Source organism: Rhinolophus hipposideros (genome assembly GCF_964194185.1).
Source record: "Rhinolophus hipposideros genome assembly, chromosome: 17".
Lineage (NCBI taxonomy): Eukaryota > Metazoa > Chordata > Mammalia > Chiroptera > Rhinolophidae > Rhinolophus > Rhinolophus hipposideros.
In genome coordinates, this window is record NC_138063.1 from 56,009,038 (window position 1) to 56,026,735 (window position 17,698).

A 17,698-nucleotide genomic window follows, 5' to 3' on the forward strand; every position below is an offset into this window, starting at 1 on the left:
TGCTCAGCAAGTCTCCATTGGGCAGCACAGAGGGGACAGCACTAACCATGGATGAGGTTTCAATTCTGTCTGGACTGACTTCTACTGACCACCAAGATGTTTGGGTGCTTTCCTCTCCCAGACTCCTGCCTGACCCTCTACAGCTGACCTCTTGATCTCATGCTGCTCCCACAGCCTCACCATGCCCGTTACCAAGTTACTGTTTCTCTACCCTTTTCCCTTCTGGGGTGGGGTCTGGGACCCTGCAAACTGCATAAGCACTGCCAATAAGTGGTGCTAGAGGGACAGTGACAGGATGGAGGGGGAGAAGGGAGAGATGAGGGGAGGAAAAGCTTGCTTCTTTCTGTGAGCTTCTGTCCTGTGAGCATCACTCTGGCCTCACATCTTCACCCCAGAGCAGCAGCAGTTTGCAGTTTTCCCAATATCTGCAGAACTAGCCTCAATGCACACAATCCTCTCCCACTGGTGTCTGCCCTCCAACGTCCAGATTCCAGCCTTCAAACTTGTTACCAGTACCCACGGCAAGCACGTCCTCCTCACAGGTATGAATTATAGCCCCTCAAGCTTCCAAGTTTTAGAAATTACAGCTTCTTTCCTTGATGTCCCAGCCTTAGAGGTGGCAGCTGTCTCCTACAGTCACTAACCGGTACCCTTGAGTTCTCTTTTGGCTGCTTCTCTTTAGCACCTGTTGGACACTTCCTTGTACTCTGTTCTCTGTTAGCACACCTGATGTCTAACCCCTGATTAGACGTGACCCACCCTCCAGTCCCCTCTGCCTTTGTACCTTGGCATCCAGGGGTGTTGAGGGAGGGTGAGATCAGTGTGAACAGACTGGACTTTGCTTGCAAAAGCTGTTCCCACTGTGACCAAGGGACTACTTCTGCAGGACATCTGAGGTAAAGTCAAGCAACAGCCATAGCCAGGCTCAATCTGGGTCCAGGCTCAGAGGCTGGTGTCAGTGGTCACTTGGTGGTTGGGGGCTGGGCTCAGGCTCTATGTCACACTGGGTCACACTGGGGTCAGATCTAGGACAGGGGCCTGGCTGGCATTGGGGTGGTGCTAGAACTGAGTCCAGGGTCTCAGGGAAACTCACTCTTCCCTATGAACCAAGACCTTGTACCTGGCCAGTCCCACGAGGCCCACTTCCTAAGCTTAGCCCCATATTCTGTGTTCATCAGACCTGAGAAGGACATGTGAAGGACCCGTGAGTGTCCTGGGAGGGTCTGTGCATCTGAGCTAAGGGACCCTGCATCCTGCCATGCTGCTGAAGTCCCCAGCTTAGCCAGTGATTCTCAAAACGTGCTCCTCCTAGAGCCAGGGCCATCAGCATCACCTGGGAATTTGTTAGAAATATAAATTCTCAGACCTCACTCCATTCCTCTGAGCAGAAACTCCTAGAGTGGGGCTCAGTGCCCTGTGTACCAGGCATTCCTAGTGGTGGGGACACAGCGACTACTGATAGCATCCTTTTCAGGGCCTGGATACAAGGTTCAGAGAAACCTGGAGTGATCAGACAATAGGGCCCTGGGAGCAAGCCATGCTTTTCCATGGCCCTTCTCCAGAATGCAAATCCCACCCCATGATCAGGTGGGAAGGAGGTTTCCACTTGGTTCCAGAAAAGCCGGGCAGCCATTTGGCACCTGAGCAGGATTCAGAGTAGACCGTGTTCGGCTGCTTCTGGCCAGGGACACCATGGCCTCACCACAAGATTTTGCAGGCTTCTGCTCCATCCACTGCTACCCACCTTCCTATACATCCCCTTTCCTTGTTCTTAGGCCATCCACTCACCCAGGGGGTCCACCTTCCCATTCTTGTCTGGGACAGTGAACACGCCTACGACCTCGTGGCCTTCCTCCCTCAGACGGCGGTAAACTTCCTGGCCGAACAGGCTCTGCCCAATCACTGCGATCTTCATGGCAGCACGGGTGGGTCAGGAGGACCTGGGGAAGGAACAAGGTTGCAGCATTGGACAGGGCTCTCTGGCCCAAGGGGTGCAGCTGCAAAGCACCTCACTTGCCTGTCCTTACCCCTCGTGGCAGGGCTCCCCAGTGGCAGCCACTGCGGGGAGGAGGCCACTGTGAAAAGACCAGAGGTAAAGTTACTGCAAGGGGGGATTTTAGATGCTACAGTGGGCGAGTCACACCGAGATTGCAGAATTAGGAATTCCTCATTGAAACCCTCTGAATTCACATGGAGCGCTGGGTGTCAAGTTCTCTGAGGGGTATTTGAACATATTTTTGTAACTAACCAGTCTGTGACCTTGGCCAAATCACATGAAGCCTCAGTTTCCTCATTTGTTAGTAAGAAAGATGTCATGTGCCTCAAATGACTTTCAGCCTACAAGTCAGGTTTATTCCCCTGTCTACCTCAGCCTCATAGAAAAGGATACCTGGTGGACAGGCCCTGAGGACTGAAGGTGGAAGAGGGAAGTGGGAGGGGGTGCCGCTGGGCTTGTTAAGAAGAAAGATACAGGGCTGGCTGGGTGGCTCAGGTGCTCCTAACTCCGAGGTCGCAGGTTGGATTCCCACATGAGCCAGTGAGCTGCGCCCTCTACAGCTAAGATGGTGAACAACAGCTCTCCCTGGAACTGGGCTGCCGTGAGCAGCTGGAGGATGGCGTGGGCAGCAGTGGGCAGCCGTGGACTGCTGTGGGCTACCGTGTGCTTCCGCTGGCCAGTGTGAGTGGCCAGCAGCCGGTGAGAGCTGCCATGAGCTGCTGTGAGCAACCTACCAATGACTGGCGACCGACTACCTCAGTCTGGGGGAGTGCAAGGCTCATAATACCAGCATGGGCCAGGGAGCTGTGTCCTACACAACTAGACTGAGAAACAAGGGCTTGAACCAGAGTTGGGGGTGGGGGAAGAAGGGGAAAAAAGAAAAAAGAAGGAAGATATATGAAATGACACATAGCTAGATCATGCAAATGTCTCCAACGTTTGGGCATTCATTCAACATATCTGTAAAGCGTATTATTCATCTGACACATTTCTTTAAACTATCCATTTACAAAAATATGCATTTTTTGAAACTTTTATTGAAGTTGTATGCCTCATACATACAGAAAAGTGTACAAATCATAGTATGTAGCTCAATTTTCACAAACTGTACACACCCTTGTAATCAGCACTCAGATAAAGAATTACTTCAGAAGTCCCTCTTGAGTCTCTTCCAGTCATTACATCCCAGTAAGAGTAACTGGACTTTTGACAGCATTGAACAGTTTTGCCTGTTTAAATATATATATATATATTCCCCTCAACATTATCCATGCTGTATTGTGATCAATCTCATTGCTACATAGTATTTCATTGTGTGAATGTAAATAAATACATTTATTTATCCACTCTACTGTTGATTGTCATTTCCACTTTGAGGCTATTTATTATCAATAGGGATGTTATAAAGATTCTGGCACAGGTACACATTTCTGTGGGGTATGTACCTAGGAGTGCAATTCTTGAGTTACAGGTATGAAAATATTTGGCCTTAACAGATTCTGCCAGTCTTCCAAAGTGGATGAACCAATTTCCACTTCCATGTGCTCTGCATTGTAGCCTTGCGCCTTTTCATTTCAGCTATTTTGCAAACACGAAATACAGCTGTAGCATTGGGGTTTTATTTCGCAATTCCTTGATAACTAATGAAGTTGAACACATTTTTCTATGTATATTGGCCACTTATGTATCTTTTTGTGGGTATTGACTCTTTGAGTCTTTTATCTATTATTTCCATTGGGTAGTCTTTTCCTTATGATATGCAGAGTTTTTTGTTTTTGTTTTGTTTTGTTAAATAACATTAGTAACACCAAAATGAAATTAAAACAACAATAAAGCATGTTTTTTAAACCAAAAAAAAAACCTAGACCATGCGTCCTTTGTCAGATATGATATATATATATATATATGTATATATATATATATATATACATATATATATAGTGATAAAAAATTATGGTGAATGTTTAAATTTTAAAAAATTTATTACAGTAAAAGACACATGGCCAGTGATACCCTCAAAACACTCCCCCTTGCTTCCAACCCACTTATCCCATCATTCTTGCCACTTTCGGAAGCAGTTCTGGAAGTCCTTTTTCATGAGTGTTTTTACATGTGCTGCCATGGCTGCCTTGATGTCCTGAATTGATTCAAAATGTTTACCTTTCATGGTCATTTTGACATTGGGGAAGAGCTGGAAGCTGCATGGTGCCAGATCTGGTGAATAAGGTGGATGAGGTCACACTGTGATGGTTTTTTTAAAATTATTTTTAAAATTATATTAGTTTCAGGTGTACAAAACAACATAATAATTAGACATTTACACCCCTCACACACCCGCCCAAGTCTGCTACCCCTCTACATCATATATAGCTGTTACAATACAATTGACTATATTCCCTATGCTGTACTTTACATCCTGTGAATGAATATATATATTTAACTATAGTTGACATTCAATATTATTCTACTTGAGCTTCAGGTGTAAAGTGCAGTGGTCAGGCATCTACACAATCTATGAAGTGTTCCCCCTGATAAGTTCAGTACCCATCTGGCACCCTGCATGATCTTTACAACTTTATTGATGATATTCCCCATACTGTATTTCACATCCCTGTGAGTATTTTGTGATTACCAATTTGTACTTTCTAATCCCTTCACCTTCTCCCCCATCCCCTAACTACCCCCTAATCTAGCAACCATTAGTTTTTTTCTCAGTATCTCTGAGTCAATTTCTGTTTTGTTTGCTCACTTATTCTGTTCTTTAGATTCCACATATACCTAGAAAATATTATGCTAAGTGAAATAAGTCAGACTGAGAAAGACAAATACCATATGATCTCACCATAACATTTTGTTTTGTTTTTATTAGTTTCAGGTGTACAAAGCAGAGTAATAGTTAGACATTTAAACACCTTATAAAGTGATAACCACTTCCCCAAGGTACTACCTCTCTGACATCTTCTATAGCTGTCACAATACCATTGACTATCTTCCATGTGTTGTACTCCACATTCCGTGACTATGTATACCTATATATTTAGTTATAGTTGACATTGAATATTATTCTGCTTCAGCTTTTCAGGTGTGTAGCACATTGGTCAGGCATCTACACAGTCTATGAAGTGATCCCTCTGATAAGTCCAGTTTCCATCTGGCACCTTACATGATCTTCACAACATTGTTGATTATATCCCCCATACTGTATTAGCTATCAACTTATATTTCTTAATGCCTTCACCTTTTTCACCCTGACACCAACCCCATTCCCATCTATCAACCTGATAGATCTAGTACCTATCTGGCACCATATTTAGTTATTACAATATCATTGACTATATTCTTTACACTATAACCTACATCACCATGACTACTGTATAACACCCAATTTGTTTTTCATAATCCCTTCCCCTTTCACCCATCCGTAATCACCTCCCATCTTAAAGAAGTCCCTCTAAGAGTCCTTGTAATACTGGTTTGGCGGTGATGAACTCCTTCAGCTTTTTCTTGTCTGGGAAGCTCCTTACCTGTCCTTCAATTCTAAATGACAGCTTTGTTGGGTAGAAAAATCTTTGTTGTATATCATTGCTTTTCATCATTTGGAATATTTCCTGCCACTCCCTTCTTGCCTGCAAAGTTTCTGTTGAGAAATCAGCTGACAGTCTTATGGGGGCTCCCTTGTAGGTAACTGCTTTTCTCTTGCTGCTTTTAAGATTCTCTCTTTGTATTCAACCTTTGACATTTTAATTATGATGTGTCTTGGTGTGGATCTCTTTGTTTTTTTTTTTCCTTTTATTTTTTATTTATTTACTTATTCTTATTAGTTTCAGGTGTACAGAAAATCAAACAACATAGTGATTAGACATTTATGTAAGTCACAAAGTGATAATCCCAATAAGTCTATTACCCATCTGACACTGTACACAGTTATTAGAATATTATTGACTAATTTCCTATATTGTACTATATATCCCCATGAATATTTTTTAAGTTATAGTTGACATTCAATATTATTTTATATTGGTTTCAGGTGTATAGCATATTAGTTAGACATTTATATAATCTATGAAGTGATTTCCCCAATAAGTCTAGTACCCATCTGACACAATAGTTTTTACAATATTAATGACTATATTCCCCATACTGTATCTTACATCCCCATGACTCTTTTGTGACTACCAATTTGTACTTCTTGATCCCTTCACTTTTGTCACCGAGTCCTCTCATTTAGTAACCATCAGTTTATTCTCCCTCATTTCCTTTTCATTCATTAACTGGAATACTTTTATAAAGGTATGATTCCCTTCATCTCCAATTTGGTTCAGTTCGTATAGGGCTGGAAAAATGCCTTATTCTTTCAATTTACTTACAAGTTTTTTACATAATGAATTGGCTCCCTGTCATTATCCCAGGATGACCAGTTAGTGTCTTATTTTATTTTTGTTAATATTAAATTAACTCATGGATTTAAAGTTATATGACAGGTTTCAGTCTGTCACAATTATGCCCTATTTTAAAGATTATATTGTTACATCTTTGGCTAGTGGAGGCCTATCCAAGTTGGTTCCTGAGTCCCTTTGACAGAAGTCTAATAGACTTTGATAGCTTTCTTGCAATCTGGTATGACAAGATATTCCAGACTCATCTTTCTTGCAATCTGGTATGACAAGATATTCCAGGCTCATCTTTCTTGCCACAGACCTGGAATCAACTAAATCCCTAAGAGGCCCTAGATGCTAGGCTGCAATTTGGATTCTAGAGCCACTAATTACTACTGTGGTGTGGATCTCTTTGGGTTTATCTTGTTTGGGACTCTCTGTGCTTCCTGGGCTTGCATCTCTATTTCTTTCACCAGGTTAGGAAAGTTTTCTGTCATTATTTCTTCAAATAGGTTTTCAATTCTTTGCTCTCTCTCTTCTCCTTCTGGTACCCCTATAATACGAATGTTGGTATGCTTGATATTGTCCTGGAGGCCCCTTAAACTCTCCTCAATGTTTTGGATTCTTTTTTTTTTTTTTTGCTGTTCTGGTTGGTTGTTTTCTGCTACCTTATCTTCTACATCACTGTTTGGATACTCTGCTTCATCTAATCTACTGTTGATTTCCTGTAATGTATTCTTCATTTCCATTATGTATCCTTTATTTCTGACTGGTTCTTTTTCATGGTTTCCATCTCCATTTTTATGAGATCATTGAGCATTCGTATAACCAGTGTTTGGAAGTCTGCATCTGTTAGATTGCTTATCTCCATTTTGCTTAGTTCTTTTTCTGGAGCTTTGTTATGTTCTTTCATTTGGGACACATTTTTTTTTTTGTCTCCCCATTTTGGCTGCCTCCCTGTATTTGTTTCTATGTATTAGGTAGAGCTGCTATGTCTTTTGGTCTTAGTAGAGTGGCCTTATGTAGTAGGAGTGCTGTGGGGTTCAGTGGCTCAGTCTTTCTGATTATCTGAGCCACACATGTCCCTGGTGTGGGTTGTGTGTGCCCTCCTCTTGTAGTTGGGCCTTGGTTGATAACTGCACATCAATGAGGGACTGACCCTTGGGCTAACTAATTGTGATGACTGGCCTTGACTACAGTGGAAAGGTTGTTTTGCAGGGGCTGATCCTACAGAGCAGGATCTGTCTCAGCAGGACTACGTTGCCTGATAATTCGGCCCTTGGGTGTGTCATACTTAGAGACAGCTAGGTGATGCTCCAGTTCATTTTTTTTTTTTTATTGGAAATTTTTAAAATATTTATTCATTTAAAATAGTAATAATAAACCTTTTCCATAGTAATATAATTGACTTTTAAATAAAACATAACTATATTTTCATAATGAAAAAAAAATCTTGGAATGGAAGTCTTTTTCTTTTGAATGTTGCTTTTGTAGGTGTACTTTTTTTTTTTTTTTTTTTTTTTTTTAAGCTTCCGGATAATTCTTTTTTTTTTTTTTTATTAATTAATTTATTTATTAGTTTCAGGTGTACAAAACAAGGTAATACTTAGACGTTCATCATTTATACCCCTCATACTGTGAACCCCCCTCCCCCCATCCACTATCCCTCCGACCTCACACTGAACCATCACATTATATATATAAAATTATAGTTGGCATTCATTAATGTTTAGCTTCTGATGTACAATGCCATGATCATTTTTAAGTTGGCCATTGGGGGCACCAGCTCCAGGACCACCTTGGAGGGGATCTGCTGTAAGTATACTTTAGCCATAGCCATGCCCCACCAGGAGACACCTAGCAGGAGCCAGAAAGAAATCCGCAGATATCTGCCACCCTTGCTGTGCTTGGAAGTGCCTTTGAGAGGCTAAGCCTTGAACAAAGGCTGACTGCCACTAGTGCCGGCGTAGGGCCGCTCAGCCAGTGGTACAGAACACACTCAAGCCAGATGCTGCTTGTCTGGGTTCCGCGAACCTTTGAGATACCCTAGGAAAGTGAAGCTTGAGCCAAGGCAGGCAGTCTGCATATGAACCAAAAACAACAAAAGAACAAGACAAACAAATGAGAAAGAAAAACTCATAGACACAGACAATAGTTTAGTGGTTACCAGAGGGTAAGGGGTGGGGTGGGGGGTGGCAGATGAGGGTAAGGGGGATCAAATATATGGTGATGGAAGGAGAACTGATTCTGGGTGGTGAACACACAGTGGGATTTATAGATGATGTAATACAGAATTGTGCACCTGAAATCTATGTAATTTTACTGACAAATGTCACCCCAATAAATAAATAACGAAAGAAAGACACTGAAAGCAGAATGGGTGTGCCCAAAAGTTGGGTGGGGCCAAGTCTCAAATTGCCAGGATGCGGGGGACAAGCAGCAGAGACTCAGAAATGGTGGTCGCCTGTGTTCACGCTGGAAAGGGGGAAGGCTCAACAAAGAAACAATGGCCTCCACCAACTCCTCTATGCAGGAGAAAGCTGCCGCTCCAGCCCCCTTCCCAAGCCAGACAACTCAATTCCCCACCATTTGTCCCTACTGCCTTTCCAGCTGCTGCCCTAGCACTGCAGCTCAGAGCTTACCACTGGTGGGTAAGTCCATATGCAGTCCCTTTAAGAAGAGCGCTTGTGAGTGCAGCCACACTATCTCACTCAGTCACAATTTCTGCTGTTTTTCACAACCAAGAATTATGGGGATTTCTCTTCCCAGCACTGAAACCATGGGCTGGGGTGGGGCTGGTATCTCTTGCTCCTTTAGGGGATGGGGTACTCCCACAGCCAAAATAGCCCTCCCAATCTTTAATGGTCACACATGGGTGTGGGACAAGTCCATTCCATGTCTCTGACCTTCCTACTAGTCTGGAGGTGGCTTCTTCTGCACATCCTTAGTTGAAAAGCTTCAGTTCAGCTTGATTTTAGACGATTCTCAATAATGGTTATTTTGTAGATTAATTGTAATTTTGATATGGTTGTGAGAGAAGGTAAACACAGCGTTTACCTCTGTAATGTTTTTATTTAACAGAAATTGCCATACCAGAAGTGATGTGTGACACGGAGCCTTTCCATTGTGATAAAAAAAATATGGTGAATGCTGCAGCTGAGTGCCATCCAACAGAAAGGCAGGGATCTTCAATGTGGGAAGTGGCATGTCGAACCTTAGTAACAGTGTGTGACAAGTTTCAGCTTACTTGATGTGGTCAGTCGGATGTGAGCTATGGTTGAGAGAAAATGTATTTTAAAGTGTGCAATAAATCATGGATCATGAACAGCACATTAACATTAAATGGACAAATGGTTTCATCCTCCATCATGACAACGCTTCGTATCACACATCGTTTCTGGTACAGCAATTTCTGTTAAATAAAAACATTACCGTGTGTCCTCATCCACCTTATTCACCAGATTTGGCACTGTGTGACTTTTGGCTCTTCCCCAAAGTCAAAATGATCACGAAAGGTAAACGTTTTGAATCAATTCAGGACATCGAAGCAGCCACCACAGTGCAAGTAAAGGCATTCATGAAAGAGGACTTCCAAAACTGCTTCAGAAAGTGGCAAGAATGATGGAATAAGTGTGTTTGAGGCGGGGTGGAGTATTTTGAGTGCGTTAATGGCAATGTGTCTTTTGCTGTAATGAATTTTTTTTTAATTTAAATGTTCACCATATGTTTTGAGCACACCTCATAGCTGAAAAATACCTTCTCCAATACTTCTTTTTCACTTTCTCATAGTGTCTTTTGATGGGGGAGAAGTTCTTAAACTTAATAGAGTATATTGTGTCAAAATTTTCCTTTATGTCTAGTTGTTTTTGTATTTTATTGAAGAAATCTTTGTCCACTCCAAATTCATGAGAATGTTCTCTGTCTTCTAAAATATTTTTCGTATGACAAAGAAACAAAGGCTATACAATAGAGCAAAGATAGTTTTTTTTCAACACATGGTATTGAAACAACTGAACATCTACATGCAAAAAAAAAATGAATCTAGATTTTACACCCTTCACAAAAATTAACTCAAAATCCATCACAGACTTAAATGTAAAACACAAAGCTAGAAAACTAGAAGAAAACACAGGAGAAAACCTAGATGACCTTGGGTATGCAGTGATGATTTAGATATAACACCAAAGACAGGATTTGTAAAAGAGAAAATTGATAAGCTGGACATCACTGACATCAAAAACTTCTGTTCTGCGAAAAGCATTGTCAAAATAATGAGAAGAAAAACCACAGACTGGGAGAAAATATTTGCAAAAGACATATCTGGTAAAGGACTGGCATCCAAAATATACAAAGAACTCTTAAAATGCAACAATAAGAAAATAAACAACCTGATTTTAAAAAATGAGCCAAAGACTTTAACAGGAATATCATCAAAGAAGATATATAGATAGTAAATAAGTATATGAGTATATGCTTCACATCATATGTCATCAGGGAAATGCAAATTAAAACAGAAACGAGATACCACTATACACCTACTAGAATGGCCAAAGTCTGGAACACTGACAACACCAAATACTGGTGAGAATGTGGAGCAACAGGAACTCTCAACCATTGCTGGTAAGAATGCAAAATGATACAGTCACTTTGCAAGACAGTTTGGTAGTTTTTTTACAAAACTAAACATATTCATAATATATAATCCAGCAATTGTGCTTTTTGGTATTTACCCAAAGGAATTGAAAACTTATGTGTACATGAAAATCTGCACAAAGATGTTTATTCATAATTACCAAAACTTGTCATTAAGTAAGTGAATAGATTGATAAACTGTTGTCCATCTAGACAATGGAATATTATTCAGCACTAAAAGGAAATAAGCCATCAAGCCATGAAAAGACACGGAGGAAACTTAAGTGCGTATTAGTAAGTGAAAGAATCCAACCTGAAGAGGCTACTTACAGTAGGATTTCAAATATATGACATTCTGAATAAGGCAAAATTACGGAGATGGTAAAAACGATTAGCAATTACCAGGGATTGGAAGAGGGTAAAGGGATGAAAAGATGAAGCACAAGATTGTTAGGGCAGTGAAAATACTCTGTATGATCTTGTAAAGATGGATACGTCATAAGACATTTGTTCAAGCCCAGGGAATGTACAACATCTAGAGTGAACCCTAATGTAAACTATGGACACCGGGAGATACTGTTGTGTCAGTGTAGGTTCATCAATTATAACAAATGTATAACTCCAGTGGGGGTTGTTGGTAACGGTGAAAGCTATGCGCATGCGTTGGGGCAGAAGGTATGTGGGAAATCTCTGTACCTTTCCTTTATTTTGTTTAAAAGTGCTTAAAAATAAAGTCTTAATTTAATTTTATATTTTTATTGAGATAACATTGGTTTATATCAGTATACATTTCAGGTGTGCAACATTATAATTACACATCTGTATATACCTTATTGTGTTCACCACCAAAAGTCTAGTTATCATCCATCACCATACGATTGACCCCTTTTACCAGTTTCACCCTCCTTCCACCCCACTTCCCCTCTGGTAACCACTGATCTGTTGCCTGCCTCTATGAGTTTGTTTTTGTTTGTTCGTTTGTTTTGTTTTTGTTTTTTATATTCCTCATGAGTGAAATCATGCAGTATTTGTATTTTTCTGTCTGATTTATTTCACTTAGCATAATAATATCAAGGATATATATATATATATCCATCATCTCTAGCCATTCATCTGTCAATGGATACTCAGGTTGTTTCCATATCTTGGCCATTGTAAATAATGCTGGAATAAACATGAAGTGCATGTATATTTCTGACCTTGTGTTTTCATATTCTTTGAATAAATACCTAGACATGGAATTGCTGGATCATACAGTAGTTCTATTCTTAATTTTTTGAGAAATCTCCATATTGTTTTCCATAGTGGCTGTACTAATTTACATTCCCATCAACAGTGTATGAGGGTTCCCTTTTCTCCACATCCTTTCCAACACTTGTTTCTTGTCTTTTTGATAATAGTTATTCTAACAAGTGTGATATGTCATTGTGGTTTTGATTTGAATTTGCCTAATAATTATTGATGTTGAATATCTTTTCATGTGCCTGTTGTTGTTGAGTTGTATGAGTTTTTTTTAAAAAATACAGAGGGTGCCAAAAAATGTATACACACTTTAAGAAAGGAAAAAAACTGTTATTAAAATTGTAATACTTAATATATACTGATAACAAAAGATGAATACCAGTCATGTGCATACATTTTTTTGGCACCCCCAGTATATGTTGGATATTAACCCTTTATCGGAGATAAGATTTGCAAATATCTTTTCCCATTCAGTTGGTTGTCTTTTCATTCTGTTGATGGTTTCCTTTGCTGTACAGAAGTTATTTTTAGTTTGAGGTAGTCCCATTTGTTCATTTTTGCTTTTGTTTGCTGTTGAAGTCAAATCCATAAAAACATCATTAAGACTGATGACAAGGAGCTTCCCTCCTATGTTTTCTTCTATATGTTATGGCTTTAGGCCTTATATTCAAGACTTTAATCCATTTAATTTTTGTGTATGATGTAAGATAGTGGTCTAGTCTGATTATTTTGCATGTGGCTGTCCATTTTCTGAACATCACTTATTGAAGAGACTTTCTCCACTTTGTTCTTGGCTCCTTTGTTGTAAATTAGTTGTTCATATATGTGTGGGTTTATTTTTGGACTCTTGATTCTATTCCATTTATTCATGTGTCTGTTTTTCTGCCAATAACATACTATTTTGGTTACTATAGCTTAGTAACAGGTTGAAATCAGAGAGTGTGATACTTTTGCCTTTGTTCTTTTACCAGAATTGCTTTGGCTATTTGGGGTCTTTTGTAGTTCCATACAAGTTTTAGGATTTTAAAATTCTATTTCTGTGAAAAAATGCTTTTGGGATATTGATAGGGATTGTATTGTGTCTGTAGGTTGCTTAGGCAGTATGAACATTTTAACAATGTTAATTCTTCCAAGCCATGAGCATGAAATATCTTTCCATTTCTTTATGTGTTCTTAAATTTCTTTCAACAATGTCTTCCAGTTTTCAATATATAGGTTTCCACCTCCTTGTTTAAATTTATTGCTAAGTATTTCACTCTCTTTGGAGTGGTTGTAAATGGAATTCTTTTCTTAATTTCCGTGTATGATTTTTTTCACTCAGTATATACAAATGCAACAGGTTTTTATATGTTGATTTTTGTACCCTGAAACTTAACTGTGTTTATAATTTCTAATAGTTTTTTGCATGCAGTCATTAGGATAGTCTATATATAAAATATCATGTCATCCACAAATAGTGAAAGCTTTACTTTCTCCTTTTAGTTCTTTTCATTGCCTTGTTGTTCTAGCTGCGACTTTCAAAAATATGTTGACTAATAGCGGCAAGAGTGGACATGCTTGTCTTCTTCCTAATCCTGAAGGAAAAGCTTCCAGTTGAATATGATACTAGCTGTGGGTTTGTCATACATGGTCTTTATATGTTGCGGTATTTCCTTGCATGCCCATTTTATGGACAGTTTGTTTGTTTTTAAATCATAAATGGAGGCTAAATTTAGTCAAATGCTGTTTGCATCTCTTGAGATGAACATATGTTTTTATACCTTATTTTGTAAATGTAGTGTATTGCATTGGTTGACTTACACATATTAAACATCCTTGCATCCCTGGAATAAATCCCACATGATCTTTTTTTTTTTTAATTTATTGGGGTGACAATTGTTAGTGAAATTACATAGATTTCAGGTGTACAATTCTGTATTACATTATCTATAAATCCCATTGTGTGTTCACCACCCAGAGTCAGTTCTCCTTCCATCTTTTTAATGTATTGCATTCGGTTTGCTAATATTTTGTTGAGAATTTTTGCATCTATGATGCTCATCAGGGATGTTGATCTGTAATTTTCTTGTTGTTGTTGTCCTTGTCTGGTTTTGGTACCAGGGTAATGTTGGCTTTACAAAATGAGTTTGGAAATCTTCCTTCCTATTCAAATTTTTGGAAGAGCTTCAAAAGAATAGTTATCAAATCTTCTTTAAATATTTGGTAGAATTCACCAGTGAAGCCTTCTGATCCTGAACTTTTGTTTTATGGGAGGTTATTATTATTATTACCATTATTATTATTATTATTATTATTATTACTGTTTCAATCTTCTTACTAGTGATTGGTCTATTCAGATTTTCTATTCCTTCATGTTTCAGTCTGGGAAGGTTGTATAATTCTAAGAATTTATCCATTTCCTCTAGATTTTCTAATTTGTTGGTGTATAGTTGTTTATATTTGATGCTTTGTATTTCTGTGGTACCCATTGTAACTTCTCTTTTGTTTCTGATTTGGGTTATTTGAGTTTTCTATGTTGTTTTCTTAATGAGAATAACCGTAGCTTTGCCAATTTTCTTTATCTTTTCAAAACACCAGCTCTTGGTTTCATTGATCTTTTCTATTGCCTTTTAAATCCCTATTTCATTTATTTCTCCTCTGATTTTTATTATTTCCTTCCTTCTATTGACTTTGGGTTTCATTTGTTCTTTTATCTAGTTCCCTCAGATACAAGTTAGAGTGTTTATTGGAGATTTTTCTTGTTTCTTGAGGTAGGCCTGTATTGCTATAAATTTCTCTCTTAGTACTGCTTTTGTTTCATCCCATAGATTTTATGTCATATTTTCAATTGTCTCCATGTATTTCTATAATTATTCTTTGGTTTTCTCATTGACCAATAGTTGTTCAGTAGCATGCTGTTTAATCTCCACATTTTGTGATTTTTTTTCAGTTTTCTTCTTGAAGTTCATTTCTAGTTTCATACTGTACAGTAAGAAAAGATGCTTGATATAATTTCTTTCTTTTTTTTAATTAAAGTTTATCGGGGTGACAATTGTTAGTAAACTTACATAATTTCAGGTGTACAATTCTGTAATACATCATCTATATCTCACATTATGTGTTCACCACCAAGAGGCAGTTCTCCTACCATCACCATATATTTGACCCCTTTGCCCTTTTTTAACTCCCCTCCCCCCTTACCCTCTAAACTATTGTCTATGTCTTTGAGTTTTGTTTCTTCATTTGTTTGTCTTGTTCTTTCGTTGTTTTCAGTTTTATATACCACATGTCAGTGAAATCATATGGTTCTCTACATTTTCTGTCTGACTTATTTCACTTAGCAATATAATCTCAAGATCCATCCATGTTCTCGCAAATGGTACCATTTCATCTTTTCTTATGTCTGAATAGATTCCATTGTGTATGTATACCACATATCCTTTATCCATTCATCTATCAAAGGACACTTTGGTTGTTTCCATGTCTCGGCCACATAAATAAAGCTGCAGTGAAAATTGGAGCACATATGTCTTTATGGATAAATGTTTTCAGATTTTTTGGGGTACACACTCAGGAGAGGGATTGCTGTGTCATGTGGTAATTTTATTCATAATTTTTTGAGGAACCTCTACACTGCCTTCCATAACGACTGCACCAGTCTGCATTCCCACCAACAGTGTCTGAGGGTTCCTTTTTCTCCACAGCCTCTCCAACACTTGCTAACTATTTGTCTTGTTGATGATAGCCATTCTAACCGGGGTGACGTGATATCTCATTGTGGTTTTTATTTGCATTTCTCTGATGATTAGTGATGTTGAGCATTTTTTCATATGTCTATTTGCCATTTGTATGTCCTCTTTGGAGAAATGTCTCTTCAGGTCCTCTACCCATTTTTCAGTTGGGTTGTTTGTTTGTTTTTTGTTGAATAGCATGAATTCCTTGTATGTTTTGGATATTAGCCCCTTATGAGAAGCACTGTTTGCAAAACTCTTCTCCCATTCGGTTGGGTGCCTCTTGGTTTTGCTGATGGTTTTTTTTGGCTGTGCGGAAGCTTTTAAGTTGAATATACTTCCATTTATTTTACCTTTTATTTCCCTTGCCTTTGGAGTCAAATTCATAAAACGCTATTTGAACCCAAGGTCCATAAGTTTAGTACCTATGTTTTCTTCTATGCAGTTTATTGTTTCAGGTCTTAAGCTTAGGTCTTTGATCCATTTTGAATTAATTTTGGTACATGGTGACAGATAGAAGTCTAGTTTCATTCTTTTGCACGTGGCTTTCCAATTCTCCCAGCACCATTTATTGAAGAGTCCGTCTTTTCTCCATTGCAAGTTTTTGGCTTCTTTCTGAAAAATTATCTGTCCATATTTATGTGGGTTTATTTCTGGGTTCTCCATTCTATTCCATTGGTCCATGTGTCTGTTTTTCTGCAACTACCATACTGTTTTGATTCTTGTTGCCCTATAGTATAAGGTGAAGTCATGGGGTGTGATACTTCCAGCATTGTTCTTTTTTCTTAGGATTGCTTTGGATATTCAGGGTATTTTGTAGTTCCAAACAAATCTGAAGACATTTTGTTCAATTTATTTAAAAAACGCCATTGGGATTTTGATGGGGATTGCATTAAATCTGTATATTGCTTTGGGTAATACTGCCATTTTATCTATGTTGATTCCTCCAATCCATGAACAAAGAATGTCTTTCCATTTCTTTGTGTCTTCTTCAATTTCTTTTAAAAATGTCTTGTAGTTTTCAGTATATAGGTCTTTCACATCCTTTGTTAAGTTTATTCCTAGGTATTTTATTCTTTTTCTTGCAATTGCAAAAGAAACTGTATTTTATTATTTATTTATTTATTTATTTATTTATTTATTTAAAGATTTTTATTGGGGAAGGGGAACAGGACTTTATTGGGGAACAGTGTGTACTTCCAGGCCTTTTCTTCCCCAAGTTAAGTTGTTGTCCTTTCAATCTTAGTTGTGGAGGGTGACGTTCAGCTTCAAGTTGTTGTCCTTTCAGTCTTAGTTGTGGAGGGCACAGCTCAGCTCCAGGTCCAGTTGCTGTTTTCTAGTTGCAGGGGGCACAGCCCACCACCCCTTGTGGGAGTCAAACTGGCAACCTTGTGGTTGAGAGGATGCATTCCAACAAACTGAGCCATCCGGAAGCTCAGTGGCAACTCAGCTCAAGGTGCCGTGTTCAATCTTAGTTCAGGGTGCAGAGCCCACCATCCCTTGTGGGACTCGAGGAATTGAACTGGCAACCCTGTGGTTGAGAGCCCTCTGGCCCATTTGGGAATCGAACCCGGCAGCCTTCGGAGATAGGAGCACAGAGCTTCAACCGCCTAAGCCACCGGGCCGGCCACTGAACTGTATTTTACTTTTTTCTGAGATTTCATTGTTAGTATATAGGAATGCAATGGGCTTTTGTACATTGATTACGTAGCTGGTAACTTGACAGTATTCGTTTATTGATT

The 17,698-nt window shown here is 38.9% G+C and overlaps 1 protein-coding gene across 2 annotated transcripts in view; it reads right to left on the reverse strand.

Annotated features, from left to right (window-relative positions):
• Positions 1-17,698, reverse strand: part of ALDH1L1 (aldehyde dehydrogenase 1 family member L1) — a 199,998-nt gene that overhangs the window by 60,405 nt on the left and 121,895 nt on the right. For both annotated transcript variants that reach the window (XM_081078526.1, XM_081078525.1), the window contains exon 2: positions 1,789-1,940. In XM_081078526.1, coding sequence (XP_080934652.1) covers positions 1,789-1,915 — 127 coding nt within the window. In that variant the 5' untranslated portion in view covers positions 1,916-1,940. The remainder of the gene's footprint in view (positions 1-1,788; positions 1,941-17,698) is intronic.